The sequence below is a fragment of the Capricornis sumatraensis genome, chromosome 17 (genome assembly GCF_032405125.1).
Source record: "Capricornis sumatraensis isolate serow.1 chromosome 17, serow.2, whole genome shotgun sequence".
NCBI classification, from domain to species: Eukaryota; Metazoa; Chordata; class Mammalia; order Artiodactyla; family Bovidae; genus Capricornis; species Capricornis sumatraensis.
Genome location: NC_091085.1, coordinates 50,995,754 through 51,014,506, shown reverse-complemented (window position 1 = coordinate 51,014,506; position 18,753 = coordinate 50,995,754). Strand labels below are relative to the sequence as shown.

Sequence of the window (18,753 nt, the reverse complement as noted above, 5' to 3'; positions counted from 1 at the left end):
ATAAGAAGCCTGTGCACCGTAACTAGAGTAGCCCCTGATTGCTACAACTAGAGAAAGACCATGCAGCATTGAAGACCCATCACAGCCAAAAATAAAACAAATGAAATTATTTTTTTTAATTTAACAAAAATCTATAAACCAGTGTGCAGAAATGTGAGTCCTATGGTATCTTCTGTGCTGCTACTGCTGCTAAGTCACTTCAGTTGTGTCCAACTCTGTGCGACCCCATAGATGGCAGCCCACCAGGCTCCTCCATCCCTGGAATTCTCCAGGCAAGAATACTGGAGTGGGTTGCCATTTCCTTCTCCAGTGATGAAAGTGAAAAGTGAAATCAAAGTCGCTCAGTTGTGTCCGACTCACAGCGACCCCATGGACTGCAGCACCAGGCTCCTCCATCCATGGGCTTTTCCAGGCAAGAGTACTGGAGTGGGGTGTGAGTTGCTAATCCTTCTCAGGGTGTTGCCTAGCTTCTGGAATGGATGTGGTGCATCGGGTCTCCAAGCTACTGGCCACTTCCTGCACAACTTGTTTGACTGGCATGATTTCACTGCTGTGGTGGAGCATGCTGATGTTCTGTGCATGTTCAGATAGTCTGGATCTCTTCAAGCTATATTACAACAATCCAGGAGTAAAACTGAATGTGTAGTGCTGTCTGCTCCGTGGTAATGAAAATATTTCCTTTTTCCTGAGAAGGATACAAAGAATGAAGTTGTGAAATCAAAGGCTGCATATTATGTATCTTAGGGCATGAAAATCTGCTTTAGAAACAATCCCATGTGTGCAAATTGGATCACTACTTGACTGAGCTTGTGTCCAGTCTATAGTCATTCTCTAGGCTACCTTGGGCTTCTACACCATCTATGCTACCTAATTAAACAGGATTATTGTAGGGCCCTAAATGGGAAACCTTAAAGATGGGCTAGCTTTGCGGTCGGAAACTAAGATGGCGCCTGGCGGAAGAGATAGGGGCGTGGTCTATGTTACAGTTTTTGATTGGCTCTCTTGATTTCCGTGCACGTGGACAGCGCGTGATCACCATAGACTCCTGTTATAATGAAGGCACATGACGATTTGATCTTTAACGTGATTGATGCAACTATGGCACATGACAATTTGACCTTTAACATGATTGATGCAACTATAGAAAGTCCCTCACAAAACCCCCTTGCTTGCCTATATAAACCAAGAGTTTGTGGCAACAAAGCGGAACTGCTTAGATGGAACCCCTGTTGCGTCTGATTGTCTCTTGGGCTGGGTTGGTGGACAGCAGGCTCACCTCTCCTCGGGACCCCTTGGCTTTGCTGAGGGAAGTTCCACTGCCTCTGTCTTTCTGCGGAGCGCCCCCTGCAGAAACTGGCGCCCAACGTGGGGCACGAAGTGGATGGACAGAGGTGGTGACACCGTGCAGCTCTGAAAGAAGGAGCGACGAAGGACTCTAGGCTGGTCGCAGCACAGCGCTCCCCTTTAGAGGAAATCCGGATTTCAAGGTGGGCCCCCCTCTGTTTTGAGGGAAGTGGCAAAACTCTCCTGACTTTTTATTCTCCTCTTCTTTTCTGATCTGTCCTTAACTCCTTTTTCGGGAGTTTCAGTGAACAGGCGAATGGTTGTGAAGGCAATTGATAAGTCCTGGCTAGGGCCACTCTCTGGCGGACTTTGAAGGCTCCGCAAAAAGTGAGCCTCAGTAACTAGAGCCCGACCGGGTGAAACTCCCCTTTAATCATCCTTAACTGAGGACGTGGCCTAGAATCTTCCCTGTGGGCACGGGTCAGGCACTGAAAGGCCATTAGGGCGCCTGCCACTTGAAGACTCCCGTGACAGGATAAGGGGGTCACGGACCGGGCAAGAAACCTCTAGGGTGCCCGCCCCCAGAAAGAAAACTTCCGTGCAACAATGCAGGCACATAAAAAGTTTCAAAAGCATACCACAAGCCCAACTTTCTGGCCACCACGACTCCCAGTAGGATTTTTGGTGGTTGTCCTCAGTGACTTTTCTTTCTATTCTCTCTCAGCAGCATGGGAAATAACATTGGGAAATCTGATGAGCCCGCACTCAGGGCACTGAGATATATGCTCATAAGCAGGGGACTTGAGATTTCTGACGCTCAGGCCATTTAGGTCTGGGGGACCATTGTACGGTTAGCCCCCTGGGTTGCTTCGGCCAATCTGTTCTCTTGGGACACTTGGGATCAAGTACAAACCCTTGCTAGGCAGCGAGAGGTTCAACATGGTGAGGCCCCCCCCTTAGGGTTCTGTCTGACCATTTTGGCCCTCAAGCTCTGCTTTTCACGGAGCGAGGAGCATGTCACTGATACGGGTACCCACAATTCAAAATCAGGAAAACAATGGGAAAAGTTTGACGAGGAATGACTCATGTCGGACCAAATTATAGCAAAAGACACTGTAGGGAATAAAGACTCTAGAGTGAATAGCGGGCCATGGGAGCCTTTTGGGGATGACAAAGGGGTGAAAGAGAATAGAGACCCCTCTGATGCCCTGAGACCGGGAGCCCAGGGGAGAGAACTGTGCCCCTCCCTGACTCCCCGATTTGAGGAAGTTTTGGGAGTACCTTGGGTGGGAAAGACAATGAGGTCACCTTGGGAAAGGAGAACCTATCCCGGGGACCCTTGGAGATCCTCGCTGCCCTTTACCGGCCCGACTCAAGCCTTTCCTGTAAATGTTAACCCGGGTGGGGAGGGGGGAATAGGCCGGCAGCCTGGTACCCCTGGGAGGCCAATGATTTAAAAGAGCTCATAAAGGCAGTGGCAGAGGATGGCCCGAACTCCCTGTGGGCAGAAACTATTCTCCAGGGCCTGGCTCATCAACCTTGTACGACCCAAGACTGGAAGATGCTATGTAAGGCAGTGCTCCCCAGTAACACCTATATCAAATGGTGTGCCTTTCTTAAGGAAGAGTGTCATGCTCAGGCAGAAAGAAATCAAGCTGCCAACCCTGTTATCCCAGTGACTTTCGGGATGTCGTCAGGGATGGCAGATCAATGGAGTACGGGACCTCAACAGGCCACCATTCCTGCTCCTTATACAGATCAGGTACGGTCCATATGCCTGGCTGCCTGGAAAAAGCTTGCGGAGGGTCCCAGTGAGCCCCCTATATTGGGCATCACTCAAAAAAATAACGAAGACCTCTCCACCTTCATAGATCGGGTGGAAAAGAGTATACAGAGAAAATTCCCTCCAGGGCCTCTGAGAGATCAATTTGTTAGGCTATTAGTCTGGGAAGGGATGAACTCAGGCCATAAGTTGGCTTGCGCAGGGCAGAAAGACCGCTCTATGGAGCGATGGATTATAGCCACCAAAGACATGGGGATACAGAGCCATCAGACCCGCTCTATTTCGACTGCCCTTCAGGCTCAAACTGAAGCCCTTACCAAGGCGATGACCAAGGCCCTCTCTGCTATGATGGCCTCTGGGGGGACCACATCCAAGGGACCCCAGCCCTATATGGGTGCCAGTAAGGAATCTTAAAATTTACACCACAAGAGAGAGGTCAAATCTCAAAATCTGACACAGATTAAAGAGACACTCACATATTGAGCCCAAGAACAAAAAGTCCTTGAGGTGACCTTTTCTTCCCTTTCAGATCATCGATGCGGTGACCCTGGTGGACACTGCTCCTGGTGATCGTTGGATTACCTATCCTCTCCTTGCTGACCTTCGTCATTGCCATGGCTGTGCAACAGTTTTTAGAATCTTTGAAGCCTGGGTTTAATGATACACAAGGCCATCAACCATGAGGGTAAAACAGGGTCAGCATCCATCCAGTTCAACAAGCTCAGACCATCGAGGTTATAAACATATCCACTGCCTCTGCTCAAGGATTTCAAACCAGCTCGAACACCTGAGATCCGCCATAATGGGACTCCAACAGCAGCTTGATCTCCACGCCAGGGCGATCGAGACGTTGAGTGTCTTGGCGTGCACAGACTGCTATGTGAGATACCCCAGCTTTTGTACCAGTGTTAAAAGAGACTCTCACAGGTGAAAAAGGGAGCAACGGATCTATGGGACTGTACAAAGTCCATTTACCTGGTTTAAAAATGCCTTCTATTTGCTTGTTTTCGTCATTCGCTTGTTTTTGTTATTCCGCTTGTTGTAATGTTTAAGGTAAAAAATCTCACAGCCTGCAATAGGCGCTTACAACAAAAAATAGTTATGCTTGCCCAGGTCATGGAAAAGGAGCCCCACATTAGGCACCCACAAAACCCATGGATTAATTTAGCCCTTCAAGAGGTTAACTGAGACAGATAAAGAGTTCTAGATGCCCATCTAGAGAGATTCCGCCTAGCCCCCAAGAGGTGGCTGGATAGCCAATGATGGGTAAGACCCTCAGAGGAGGGCAACATAAGACAGGCACAGCTGCGAGAGGGGCTGGCGAGGCTGGAGGTTGGCCGCCTACAGCTTTACGCCTTGCTCTACAGAACATCAATATAAATGTCTCGAGGGCTTAAATAAAATAAAAAAGGGGGAGATGTGGGGCCCTAAATGGGAAACCTTAAAGATGGGCTAGCTTTGCAGTCGGAAACTAAGATGGCGCCTGGCGGAAGAGATAGGGGCATGGTCTGTGTTACAGTTTTTGATTGGCTCTCTTGATTTCTGTGCACGTGGACATCGCGTGATCACCATAGACTCCTGTTATAATGAAGGCACATGACGATTTGATCTTTAACATGATTGGTGCAACTATGGCACATGACGACTTGACCTTTAACGTGATTGGTGCAACTATAGAGAGTCCCTCACAAAACCCCCTTGCTTGCCTATATAAACCAAGAGTTTGTGGCAATAAAGCGGAACTGCTTAGACGGAACCCCTGTCGCGTCTGATCGTCTCTCGATCGCCGCTCGCCGAGGGGCTGGGTTGGCGGACAGCAGGCTCACCTCTCCTCAGGACCCCTTGGCTTTGCTGAGGGAAGTTCCACTGCCTCTGTCTTTCTGCGGAGCGCCCCCTGCAGATTATGATAGGAATAGTCACCTTGCCAGTCTTTGCTGCTGCTGCTAAGTCGCTTCAGTCATGTCTGACTCTGTGCGACCCCATAGATGGCAGCCCACCAGGCTCCCCCGTCCCTGGGATTCTCCAGGCAAGAACACTGGAGTGGGTTGCCATTTCCTTCTCCAATGCATGAAAGCGAAAAGTGAAAGTAAAGTCGTTCAGTCATGTCTGACTCTTCGTGATCCCATGGACTGCAGCCTAACAGGCTCCTCTGTCCATGGGATTTTCCAGGCAAGAGTACTGGAGTGGGGTGCCATTGCCTTCTCCTTGCCAGTCTTTAAGAACACACTAATCTCTGCCACCCTCCCTGCTGAGCCCCTTACCTGGAATGCAATATATATCTTTTTCATTTACTATCTTACCTGGGGAGTAAGTTTCAGAGCCATCCATCTGGCCTCCTCACCATGGTGGCCCTTAACCAAAGACCAGGGTTCCAATGCAGGGGTTACTCTAATGGCCGAGAATGTCAATCCTGTCCAACAGCAGTCTCTTCCACCAGGGCTGATTTGGCCACTACTGAATGTCTAAAATAAGAGACGAAGACTGAGTCCCCAGTATAGCACCATTACTAGGAGAGACCAACTAGCATTTGACTATTTTGGCCCTCAAAAGGCCAATGTTTGTCCTCACAGGAAAATCTAATATTCCAGGCATGTGTTTTCTTTCCTGCCCCAGGGCCTCAGCCAGCACCACTATCCAAAGGCTTACAAAATGTCTGGTCAGCCAGTATGCTATCCCATATACACTGCATCAGTCCAGAGGACCCACTTTGCATTAAAGGATGTGCAAGACTATGTCCAGCACAAAAGGACCCACTGCATGTACCAGTAGCTGCTTCTGCAAGAGAGCTTTGGAACAGCCTCGTGAAAGCACAGTTGAAGCCCCAGCTCAGAAGCAATATTCTGATAGGACAGAGTGCTTCCCTTCAGAGTGCAGTCTATAAAATGGACAAAGGCAGTGCTGTGTTCTCAAAGTGGAAGAACCCAGCAGTGAGGGTAGGCCTCACCAACCACCACTACCAAAGACCCTCCAGGGGCCGTTGTGCTTCCTGGACACTCCACTCCAGGCTGCAGAGTTAAGAGGTCTTGAACTCCACAGGAGACATACATTTCACCAGAGACAGAGTGTTTCCCACTTAATTAATAAAGACAGACACGACTTGAGGATTGTGCTCCTTATAACCTGGGACCAGCAGGAAAGAGGAGCTGTTGTCTATGCAGGTTGTCTGATACATCATGAGGAGAATGGGCTGCCATCATACATGGGGCAGAGAATCTGAGTTGATGCAGGTAACCCACCGAGATCCTCCTTGGCGTTTCCTTGCCCACTTGTGATGGTAACTGGAGAAACACAGCAGCTTGGGTGTGAGAAGGGCATGCTGACCAGGGCCCTTAGGAATGAGGATCTTGCTCTCACTGATGTTAGCAATGGTGGCAGCTGTGAGAATCTGGAATGCGTAACAGGTGAGAGCAAACAGTTGCAACAGGAGGGCTGTAGTTCTTCCTGATTTCCCTCTTCTTAGTCTCTCTCTAGACAAACCCAACCTTGGAAGGGATGCTCTGTGCAGTTGTGGAGCTGAACCACCCAGATCCCTCTTCCAGGAACAACCTGCTGCCCAGAGGCAGGGACTCCCTCCACTTGTCAGCTTGTCCAGAGTTGGTCTCAGGGGAAAAGGGCTGCTTCACCTGAGATCACTCTCTCCTCAGGGCAGCCTGCCTCTACTGACTGACAGCTCAGGGTTGTAAGGGCCTGAATGTCATGCCAAATATGAGATACTTTTATGAGTGATTCTCTTCAGAGCCTCTGCTGGTCTGGCCAATGTCTCCACAACCTACAGTGTAGTTTTGACTTTTCCTTTGACCAATCCATTCCCTTCTCTTCTCCCATTACTTCATGTTGATTCTCAATAAACATCTTGCACCCCAAACTTCACCTCAGTATCTGCTTCCAGAGGCTGCAACTTATGATATAGTCTGACCTTGCTGTCAGTGAGGAGCAGCACTTGGGTTGTAATAATGAACACAACTGGAACCAGCTGAAACAAACATGGGGATTTATTATAAGGATATTTGGGATATCTCACAGAAAATCCAATAATCAAGGCAAGAAAATGGCAGAGATAAACCCAGACTTCAAGACAAGAACCAGATCCTGGAACCCAGCCAGGACGCTCATGACTTGGCTTCCGTGGTGGCTTCACACTTCTCTCATTGCAGCTATGCCTCCTTATGTGGTAGAAAACACAGCCACTGACACCACTTACATTTATGTACCAAAGCTTCAGTTGTTAACATTATATAGACAAATAAGAGAGTCCTAGCTTTCCAGAAGCTTCCTAATGGGAAAGAGAAAACATGCAACGATTTTATCACCAGTGAAATACATGTACAGGTTCACATAGGTTGAATAGGTATTAACAAGGAACAAGGGCATTTCAGTGGCAGTAGATTGACAAAAAAGCACACACACACAAAAGCATAAAGACAGATTGTAGAGATTGTAGAACTCTCAAGTAAGTTAAGGACACAAAAACAAAACAAAACCAAGACTGTAAGAGGAGAGATAAAGTATTCAGAAATTATGAACAGGTATGATTTTGTATAAAAGTACTCATATACCACGAGGACATTACAGCTTCAGTCCACAACTGTATGTGTGTGTGTGCACGCACATGTGCTCAGTCATGTCCAGCTCTTTGCAACCTCATGGACTGTAGCCCACCAGGCTCCTCTGTCCATGGGATTTTCCAGGTAAGAATACTGGAGTGGGTTGCCATTCCTTCTCCAGGTGGATCTTCCTGATCCAGGGACCAAAGCCATGTCTCCTATGTCTCCTACATTGGCAGGTGGATTCTTTACTGCTGAGCCACCTGGGAAGCCAAGTCTATAATTAGCCACATGGTATTTCAATAGAAGAGTGTATAATCAGAATTGCATCTTAAAATAAATAGTATGTATATAAGTGCAAAAAAATGAACTGAAAGGACGAAAAGGGCAAAAAATATGCATACAGCTGCTGAGTCATAGCTGAATTAGTTAATTGGCATGCAGGCCAGCACTAGGTGCTCAGCATCTGAAAACTTGTTGGTATCATGTTTGTAGGCTAACAAACGCAATGAAATTGACAATCTGCGCACATACTGGAGTAAATGACCAAATGACTGAGATCTCGAGTGTAGAGTCCAAATGTCTATGGATGTATACTTTGCTATGTAATGCAGATGTTGGTAGATATGTCTGGTATTCTTTGGGTTCATTTCATCTCAGGGTTCTACATATGATCAAGTCACATGAAATAAAAATGTCAGGAACATATATATCCATACAGATAATGGTGTCTGAAAATATCAAAGCCCACAAAGAAAAGCTGAACACAAGGCAATCCTGATATAGGTCTCAGAATTCATAGATAGGACCTCCAGAAGATCCAGTATTTAATGTAAGGAATATAATAGAAAGTATGCTCTGCAGGATTGCTTCCACACCAATGGAGGAACCTGGGAGGTGAAAGAGGAAAAGGAAGGAGATGCTCCTCCTCAAGTATTCCATCTAAATCTCATTTATTGAGCTTCACAAAACCATAAGTAAATCCAGCCTAACTTTAAAATTGGCTTTCTTGATGCAGCATTTGTAGTAGGAATCAGTGAGGGAAAATATATTTTTGTGGTTTACCAAGGTGTCTTAAAAATGTAACACTAAGAATCTCTAAATTTCAGAATCAGAGGCCTCTTGTGACCCTTCAGAAGACAGAATGCCAAGTGAGTTCTACACCACACACTTGGGAGGTGGAACATTAGGTATTGTGATAAACAAAGCCCCTGCTGCCAGCATCAGCCCTGGCACAGGATGACTGACATCAGACCCTTAGGAAACACATTCGCCCTTGGGATTCAATCAAAAGGCCAGTGAAGTTTCATCATCTCAAAAAGGAAGTTCTAAGACTAACTGCTTAATAGTTCAAAAATAATCTAGAACAGGAGTGAGCAAAACTAGGAAGTTTTTAGACAACAGACTCCTGGGCCCAATTCAAGACCCAACAAGCCAATCACTGGGCTGAGGAAAGAGACCCAGGATAGATGGAAAAGAAAAAATGGAAAACAACAACAACAACAACCCACAAAGTAAAACACCACACTGCAACTACTTGTTCTTTTACAAAGGTCTGTTTCACCAACCTGGTAAAATGACCTTAAGGTATTAGGGAGAAAAGTAGGAAGTCCATAAATTTATGTATGAATAAAAATTTGGGAAATAGGACTTTGTTGAAATTCTGGTACAACAGTTCATGATTTTACCCTCATTTATTTAATATTCCAATTTTCCAACAATGATGTAAAATTGTACATAAAGAAAAAAATACTGCTAGAATCAAAGGTACCAAACACCACAGTTAAAACGACTTGTGCATGAGAGAAGGCCTGATTTTTCCAAGTATGGAAACTAGACTAGACTTTTCTGAATTTCACCATCATACAAAAAACATAGTTGATTTTGTCAAACAACATTATAGAGAGATTGCTACAAAAGTCTAAATAAACCTAGGCATGGGTCATGCATTTTCAGAAGGAACCACCCTTATAAAATGGTAAGCACACATAGGAAATTTCTCTTGTGCATGATATGACAGTTGAAAGGCAAGTGAAACACAAATATTTCCAATGATGAAACAATAAAAACTTGTTTTCTGATACCTGTCTGGTAATCACAGAAATCTGCAGGAAGGCAAAATAGGCTTCCTGGGATACACAAAAAATATGGTTCTCACCATGAAATCCTCTATATTTTATATTCTCTGCATAGTGACTCTCAAGTACATGTTTCTTCATCTAATTTTTACAGGATATTTTACGAAACACCAAAACATAATAGCAGCACACAATATTCATGACAATTCATCACAGTAAATTAAAATACAAGTTGTACTTGGGTGACATAGCACTTAAGATACACACACTGGATGCATGGAGGCACCTTGTTACACAAGGAGGGCATTCTGCTCCAAGTTAATGCCACTGAGCAGGAGTGCAGAGCCACAGTGCCCACTCCTCACAATTCACTCGTGCCATTCTGCAGTTCTACACTAGAATACTTATTAACCAGGTTTTATATAAACTGTTTCTCAGAGTCTAGGATCCAAAAGACTTTATATAATGTTGGCTTTTGCTACTAAAGAGAAAGGTCAGTGACAACAATAGAGCCTTTTATAAACTAACAAATCATAAGGAAATGTGTTGATATTACATGCTACTTATTGAGCAGTAAGACATGTCCTATGAGTTACCATTTTTATAGTATTATTAAAATAGAAAAACCAGTGGCACATGGTATGTCTTCATAGACATCAGAGGCACTACAAGGCATGTACATCTCATGCTCCAAATTACATTACCATATGTAATTCCAAAATACAAAACACAGCCTGTGACACAGGAAAATAAGCCATAATTACATACCATGGAGAAATTTTGTATTCCAAAGACTCAATTTATTCACATTTTTAGAAACTTCATAGTTGAGCCTTAATATAATTTAGAACCAGTTATTTTTGGTACCCATGTCTATAAAGAGTGCATGGCTTTCCATTATAGCATTGTATCTAGGGGCATGTATTTCTAATGTCTCTAAACCACAGGATACAATATGGTGGGGTTACTTGCCGAAGATTGTCCCATATTTAGTATTTTCAAAGAATTCATTCCTGAGGGCATCTTCTTATGTACAATGAGCTGTTATTTCTTGATGAAAATATCACCTCACTTGCTGTATTCATGAAGTTTTCCTTAACTCACTGGAATAGGGTTCATTTTCAGTGGTAATTTTTCCAATGGCTAATGAAATTTGATCTCTGGAAAGCTTTCTTATAGTCACAGTATTCTTCTGTACTGTTAATTTTCTACTGTAAAAGGTTTGACAATGGTTTGAAATGTTTTTGAAATCCACTGCAATTCATAGGGTCATTCTCCCTCTATGGATTCTAATATAAGAAACACATCAGGCTGCTGAAAGCATCCCCGACATAACCTATTTAGAGTTCCTAACTTAAAAGTGTATTCACACATATAATGTGATGTAACTATTATCTGAAAGATTTACCATAACTGATGAGGTAAGATCTCTGTCAAAGACTAACATTAATACCATTCTTAGGATTTCTTTACTGTATGAGTTCTCCGATGATTAATGAGCTGTGACTTTTGGGAGAAGGCTTTCCCACATTCACTGCATTGAAAAGGTTTCTCTCCTGTATGGATTCTCTGATGATTAACAAGCTGTGACTTCTGAGAGAAGGCCTTTCTACATTCACTGCAACTGTAGGGTCTCTCTCCTGTGTGTGTCCTCTGATGTGGTATGAGGTGTGACTTCCGAGAGAAGGCTTTGCCACAGTCGCTGCATTCAAAGGGTTTCTCTCCTGTATGTGTCCTCTGATGATTTATGAGACTTGACCTCTCCCTGAAGGCTTTCCTACATTCACTGCATTCATAAGGCTTTTCTCCTGTATGAGTTCTCTGATGTCTAATTAGTTCTGATTTTTCAAAGAAAGCTTTTTGACAAAGACTGCATCCATATGGTTTCTCTCCTGTGTGAATTCTCTGGTGAGTATTGAGCTGTGACTTCTGGGAGAAGGCTTTTTCACAGTCCCTGCATGCATAAGGTTTTTCTCCTGTATGGGTTCTCTGATGTGTTGCAAGGCTTGACTTTTCACCAAAGGCTTTCCCACATTCACTGCATTCATAGGGTTTCTCTCCTGTGTGCGTCCTCTGATGTGATATAAGATGTGACTTCTGACAAAAGGCTTTTCCACACTCACTGCACACATACGGTTTTTCTCCTGTATGAATTCTCTGGTGATTAGTGAGGCTTAATTTTTCACTGAAAGCTTTCCCACATTCACTGCACTCATAGGGTTTTTCACCTGTATGAGTTCTCTGATGTCTGACAAGCTGGGATTTCCTACTGAAAGCCTTCCCACACTTAGTGCATACAAAGGGTTTCTCTCCTGTGTGTGTCATCTGATGTGATAAGAGGTGAGATTTCTGGGAAAAGGCTTTCCCACACTGGATGCATCCATGAGGCTTCTCTCCTGTATGGGTTCTCTGATGGTTAATAAGACTAGACCTCTCTCTGAAGGCTTTCCCACATTCACAGCACTCATAGGGTTTCTCTCCAGTATGAATTGTTTGATGTCTAATTAGCTCTGATTTCTCAAAGAAGGCTTTTCTACAATCGCTACATCCATAGGGTTTTGTTCCTGTGTGGGTCCTGTGATGTGTGACAAGCTGTGACTTCCTGCTGAAGGCTTTCCCACATTCTCTACATTCAAAAGGTTTCTCTCCTGTATGAATCCTTTGATGATTGATGAGATTTGACTTTTCACTAAAAGCCCTCCCACATTCAGTGCATCCATAGGGTTTCTCTCCTGTGTGTGTCCTCCAATGTGATATGAGATGTGACTTCCGGGAGAAGGCTTTCCCACACTCACCACATTCATAGGGTTTCTCTCCTGTATGTGTCCTCTGATGGGATGTCAGCTGTGACTTTTGGGAGAAGGCTTTCCCACACTGGCTACAATTGTAAGGTTTCTCTCCTGTATGAGTTCTATGATGTGTAATAAACTGTGACTTCTGGGGAAAAGTTTTGCCACATTTACCACAGCCATAGGCTATTTCTCTTATATGTCTGCTCTGATGTTTAATGAGACTTGATTTCTTACTGAAGCGTTTCCTACATTCACTGCATTCATAGAGCTTCTCCCCTGAACGACTTCTGTGATATATGATGATCTGTGACTTCTTATAGCTAATTTTATCACATGCATAGTATTTTAACCAAGTATCAGTTTCCTCAGTCTTGGTATGGAGAAATAATTTGTCAAATATGTTTAAGTCAGCTGGTTCCATTCTTCCATAGTTTGCTTTTGGAATAAGAAAATCTAAATGATGTTTTAAAATTAATCCATCTATGTCACCTTCTTTGTTTGATTTCCTTAAAGGAATAAAGTTCATGCTCAGATTAAACTTTTTTCCAAGTGCATCACATTCATGATCTTGTTTCATATTTTTAAACTTCTTGTTATCCCTGTGCCAAGTCATATGACCATTTACTTGAAAGACTTGATCTATGAAGAAAAAAAAAGTCCTATAAGTCCTTTCATAGTTGTGTTTATTGAATAAAAACCTAGAAATGCTATTTGATGGAATTAAGGCCTTTTAATGTTTAGTTTCCTAGTATGACTGCAATATCTAACCTCTAGGTATTGAAAAACACTTTAAACACTGTAAACAAGAACAGAAAGCAGACAGTAGATTAAGTTTAAATGAAACTGACCACCAACTTGGGGCAAAGGGAGTAATCGCTGAACAGGCTACATGGGCTCACTCCACAGGTCCTCAGTGTCACCTGCCTCCCTTCAGCCACACTCAGAGGACACTGCAGCTCAGGTCAATTGTGGGACACAACCAGCGTGCCCACATCTCTCCACCAAGAGATGGAGAGATGGGCTGCAAGTGCATTCTTGGGCCATGTGCAGGGATGCCAGATACTCTGGAGCCTTAATATTCCCTGGGGCAATACTCAGTCACTGAGAAACAGGAGACAGAGGGTGGTACTAGCTTTCTGGTTCCTCAGAGGGTTCCCAGAAGCACACTGTTCATACATTCCTCTCTCACCCCATCTCACTTCCTCTTCTCCCACTAACACTGTAGAGATCACAGTCCCGCTAAGTATCTCAGGGTCTGCTTTTGAGGGACCTTGAATTAAGTCAGCGTCACACAACAGGAAATGAGGAGGAGGGCCCAGCTCTTCAGAGCAGTGCTGGATGCTTGGTGGTGCCACGTAACTCACAAAAGAAGATGAGAACTGGGATCTACACTAGCTAGTAATTTGGGAAGTTCAGACTAGGCTTAGTTTTAAGTAGGAATAGAGAAGTCTTTCAAAAGATGTTTTTCAAAGGTAAAAAACTTAGTAAAAAAAAAAAAAGGTAGAAAAGAGGTAATTCCATATACTCCACGTCTAAGCTACAGAAAAAGCACAACAGAACTTGACCAACTAAGGGGAGAAGTGGACCAACAGTTTGGGAGGAATAATAATCCACTTTCTGACATAATAAGGCTGAACAGAGAGAGTTTCACATCAGAGACACCCAAAGTGGGGAAAAATAAAGCCCTGATGGTCAAGCACAGGTGTCTTTGACCACAGAGAGAAAGGAGGACAGAAGGAGATTAACCACATCAGGGGACAGAATACCTAGCAAGAAGTCAAAGTCCCAGATGTGAAAGACTGGGAATAACATCATGGGCCACACCAGCTGGAAACATTTCACTTCAAGCTACGAGCAAAGAAGCCACATGTACTTCAAGCTATGAGCAAAGAAGCCATATGTAATGTGATTCACTTCAGTAGCTCATGTTAACTGTTCTGAATCACCATTAAAGGTTTGAGATTTTGAAAAGAGCCCTCTAAGGCACATTTCAAGGATGCCAAGCACCACCAGCTGAGAATGACTTCCACCTTCTCTCCTCTACCTGGTCTTCATACACTCACCTAACGAGTCTGAACTTGGAATTTCTCCATCTCCTGTCCATGGCTCTTCTCCTTGCTCCAACTTAAGGATGACACCAGGTTTCATAACTTCATAACCTGTTCAGGGAAAATCACAAAAACCTTGGTCCCTACTGCATGGCCTTTGAGGCCTCTGAAGAAGAAGCAAGGTTTGGAATTAGCTGACCCAGTGAAGCCACCCACATGAATACCAACAAAGTAAACAATCCTCAGAGGAATGGTAACAGTCTCCCCAGTGGATAATATGGTCTAAGAATCTTTGACTTCTATAACTCAAGTCCAAAACCATAAACCTTTCAGAGGCTCTGTAGTTGGTCTGCCCTGGTTCAAATTCAGGCTCTTTCCTTTCCTAGCTGTCAGGCCTTGGCAAAAATACTTAACTATTTTCTTTGTTTCAATTTCCTCATTAGAAGAAAAAAAAAATAGTGCAACACACCTGCCACACAGGATTGCTCTTATGATTGAGTCAATATAAGAACAATATGTGAAATTCGGTAAATTACATGCCTCAGGAGCTTTGTTGCTGTTCAGTCACTCAGTTGTGTCCGACTATTTGCGACCCCATGGACTGCAGTATGCCAGGCTTCCCTGTCCTTCACCATCTCTCAGAGCTTGCTCAAACTCATGTCCACTGAATCAGTGATGCCATCCAACCATATTCAATCTTTCCCAGCATCAGGGTCTTTTCTAATGAGTTGGCTCTTCATATTAGGTGGCCAAAGTATTGGAGCTTCAGTTTCAGCATCAGTCCTTCCAATGAATATTCAGGATTGATTTCCTTTAGGACTGACTAGTTTGATCCTCTTGTAGTTCAAGCGACTCTTAAGAGTCTTCTCCAACACCACAGTTCAAAAGCATCAATTCTTCAACACTCAGCCTTCTTTATGGTCCAACTCTCACTCACATCCATATATGACAACTAGAAAAACCATAGCTTTGACAATATGGACCTTTGTTGGCAAAGCCTCAGGAGCCTCACTACCACTATTGCTATTAGCTTCAGAGGCAGCACAATGAAAATAAGACTTCATTATTGGAAGGTGAGGTTCAAATACTTTCCCTGGGACTGTCATAGTCCAAGAACTTTGATCTCTAAAATTTAGGTCCAAAATCATTAAAAAATTTGCAAGTCCCAGAACTCTTAGAAACTAAAAAAGAACAAGCAAGGTACTAGACACAATATGAGATCTTCTGGGAAGTTTTTCTTTTTTTGCCCATGCCACAAAGCTCTCAGGATCGTAGTTCCCTGACCAGGGATTGAACCCAGGCCCCCCTGAAGTAGAAGCACAGAGTTCTAACTGCTGGACTGTCAGGGAAGTCCTGGGTAGCTTTTCTTACCTAGGGACACGAGACTGCTATAATTCTCCAACATGACATCCTTGTATAAGTCCTTCTGATGGGGGTCCAGTAGCTGCCATTCCTTCTGGGTGAAGTCCACAGATAAATCTTCAAATGAGAATGACCCCTGTAAGAGCACAGTCCTAGTGAATCAGAAGCAGAAATCACTAGGTGATATAGAAAACAAGTATCAGAGCTTAAACACATCATTCTTATCATGGCAAGTTATAGAATGTCTATTGGGTCCCAACTTTTGCACTCTATTTTGTAGGATAAAAGGCAATTATGCATTCTTTCATCCTCTCATTTACATGAGAACTGAAATATATGACTTTAAATTTTCCAAACCACTAACAAAGTTTTCACTGAATGTCAAATTTGGCACCAGAAGAGGCAGCAACAAAAGAAAGATAATAAAACAATATCCTCAAAAACTTCTTAGGTTGTAGACATATACAAATGTGTACACTTATAAATAAAGCAAGTTGCTTTAAGAGTTGAGGCAGAAAGTCCAGTGAGGGCATGACGTGGGTCAGAGAGGGAGCCTAGCACTCCATCTATGGTCGTATCAGTCTCTACTGAAGATGTGATACATGAAATAAAGTTTTAGGAAATTAGTAGTGGTTTCCATAGAAAAGGGGGTGCAAAAGCATTCTGAGTGACATCAAGTCCAAAATGGGGACCCAAACTGCTAGGGTAACACAGTATAAACAGTTCAGTCAGACAAGGTCCCAGGGTACCTTGTAGTGACTGGACTACAGGACACAGTGGGAGCAAGGCAGATGTGGTTACCACACCTTCTCACTGTTGACAATTAGCCATTAGAGCTTTTACAGGATGGAAGTGATATAACCTAATTTACATTGCAGAAAGATATCAGATATTTAAAAAATTAATTTTATTTATTTATTTTTATTTTTGACTGCTCTAGATCTTTGTTGCTGTGTGTGGCCTTTCTCTTGCTACAGTGCACAGGCTGCTCAGTGTGGTGGCTTCTCCTGTTGCAAAGCACAGGCTCTAGGGCACATGGGCTTTTGGTAGTTGTGGCATGCAGGCTCACTAGTTGTGGCATGCAGACTGTAGAGCAAGCAGGCTTAAGTAGTCGCGGCTCACAGGCTCTGGAGTGTAGGCTCTGTAGTTGTGGTGCATGGGCTCAGTTACCCAATGGCATGAGGAATCTTCCCAGACCGGGGATCGAACCCCCGTCTCCTACATTAGCAGGCAGATTCTTAACCAATGGACCACTAGGGAAGTCGTGGTATCTGGATTTTAAATCAAGATGGATTTCTGTCCCAAAGTCTCCTAAGATGACAAGAAAGCACAAACACACTCTTTTAAAAATTCAAAATACCACCAGAAAATAAGAAACCTGACTGTAAACAGCACATCACATACTTTGAGAGTGATGAAAGGGAAAAACCTACAATCAAGAATACTCTGCCTACCAAGCAATCTTGTTCAGATCTGACAGAAATCAAACACTTTACAGACTAAAGAAAACCTAAAAGAATTCAGCACCACCAAACCAGCTTTACAACAAATGACAAAGGAATGTCTCAAGGTGAAAAAGAAAATGAAGAAATGAGAAAGTCCACCAGTAAAGGCAAACACACAGTAAAGCTGGTAATCCACATATAAAGCTGGTAAGAAGGTTAAAAGACAAAGCTGGTAAAATCATTTATCAATAAGCAGTTAGGGGATCATAAAATAGATATAAAATATGGTAACAACAGTAATTGTGAGGGGAGGAGAACACAAATGCAGGCTTTTAAAAATGTATTTGAAATTAAAAGATGAGCAACTTAAAGTAATCATTTATATATACAGATTGCTATACAAAGACCTCATGGTAACCACAAATCAAAACATCTGTAATAGATATACATACTAGAAAAGAAAAAGGGATACAAGCCTAACATTAAAGAGAGTCATCTAATCACAAGAGAAGAGAACAAAAGATAGGAAAATGGACCTACAGAAACAAATCCAGAACTTCTCTGTTACAAGACAAAAGAGGACACTATATAATGATTAAGGGATCAATCCAAGAAGAAGATATAATAATTGTAAATACATATGCACCTAACATAGCACCTCAATGTATAATGCAAATGTTAACAGACATAAAGGGAGAAACTGACAGTAACACAATAATGTGCTGTGCTGCTGTGTTCAGTCACTTCAGTCATATCCAACTCTTTGCAACCCTATGGACTATAGCCCACCATGCTCCTCTGTTCACTGGATTCTTTAGACAAGAATACTGGAGTGGGTTGCCATTTCGTTCTCCAGAGGATCTTCCTGATCTAGGGTTTGAACTTGCCATCTCTTGTGTCTCCTGCATTGCACGTGGATTCTTTACCGCTGGGCCACTGGTTTTATATATTACACCCACACACAAACACATAAAATAGGGGAGCTTAACACTCCACTTACGTCAATGGACAGATCATGTAGACTAAAGAATCAGTAAGGAAACACTGGCCTTAAAAAACACATTAGACTAAACTGGTTAATATAAACGTAGAGAACATTACACTCAAGACCAGCAGAATATACAATCTTTTCAAAAGCATGTGGAACATTCTCCAGATCACTGCAAAACAAACCTGCATAATTTTAAGAAAACTGAAATCATATCAAGCATCTTTTGCAACCACAACATGGTTGAGGTTAGAAATCAACTGCAAGGAAAAAAAAAACTGCAAAAAACACAAGCACATGGAAGCTGTAATATGCCAGTGATTCAATGGACCACTGAACAAATCAAGGAGGAAAAAAAAAAAAAAAAAACCTAGAGACAAATGAAAATAAAAACATGATGACCCCAAACCTACGGGATGCAGCAAAAAC

General features: G+C 43.2%; 1 protein-coding gene across 1 annotated transcript in view; it reads right to left on the bottom strand.

Annotated features, from left to right (window-relative positions):
* LOC138093438 (zinc finger protein 26) overlaps nucleotides 1-18,753 on the bottom strand; it is a 95,495-nt gene that overhangs the window by 37,966 nt on the left and 38,776 nt on the right. The window contains exon 4 of the mRNA XM_068989441.1: nucleotides 11,197-12,664. Coding sequence (XP_068845542.1) covers nucleotides 11,197-12,664 — 1,468 coding nt within the window. The remainder of the gene's footprint in view (nucleotides 1-11,196; nucleotides 12,665-18,753) is intronic.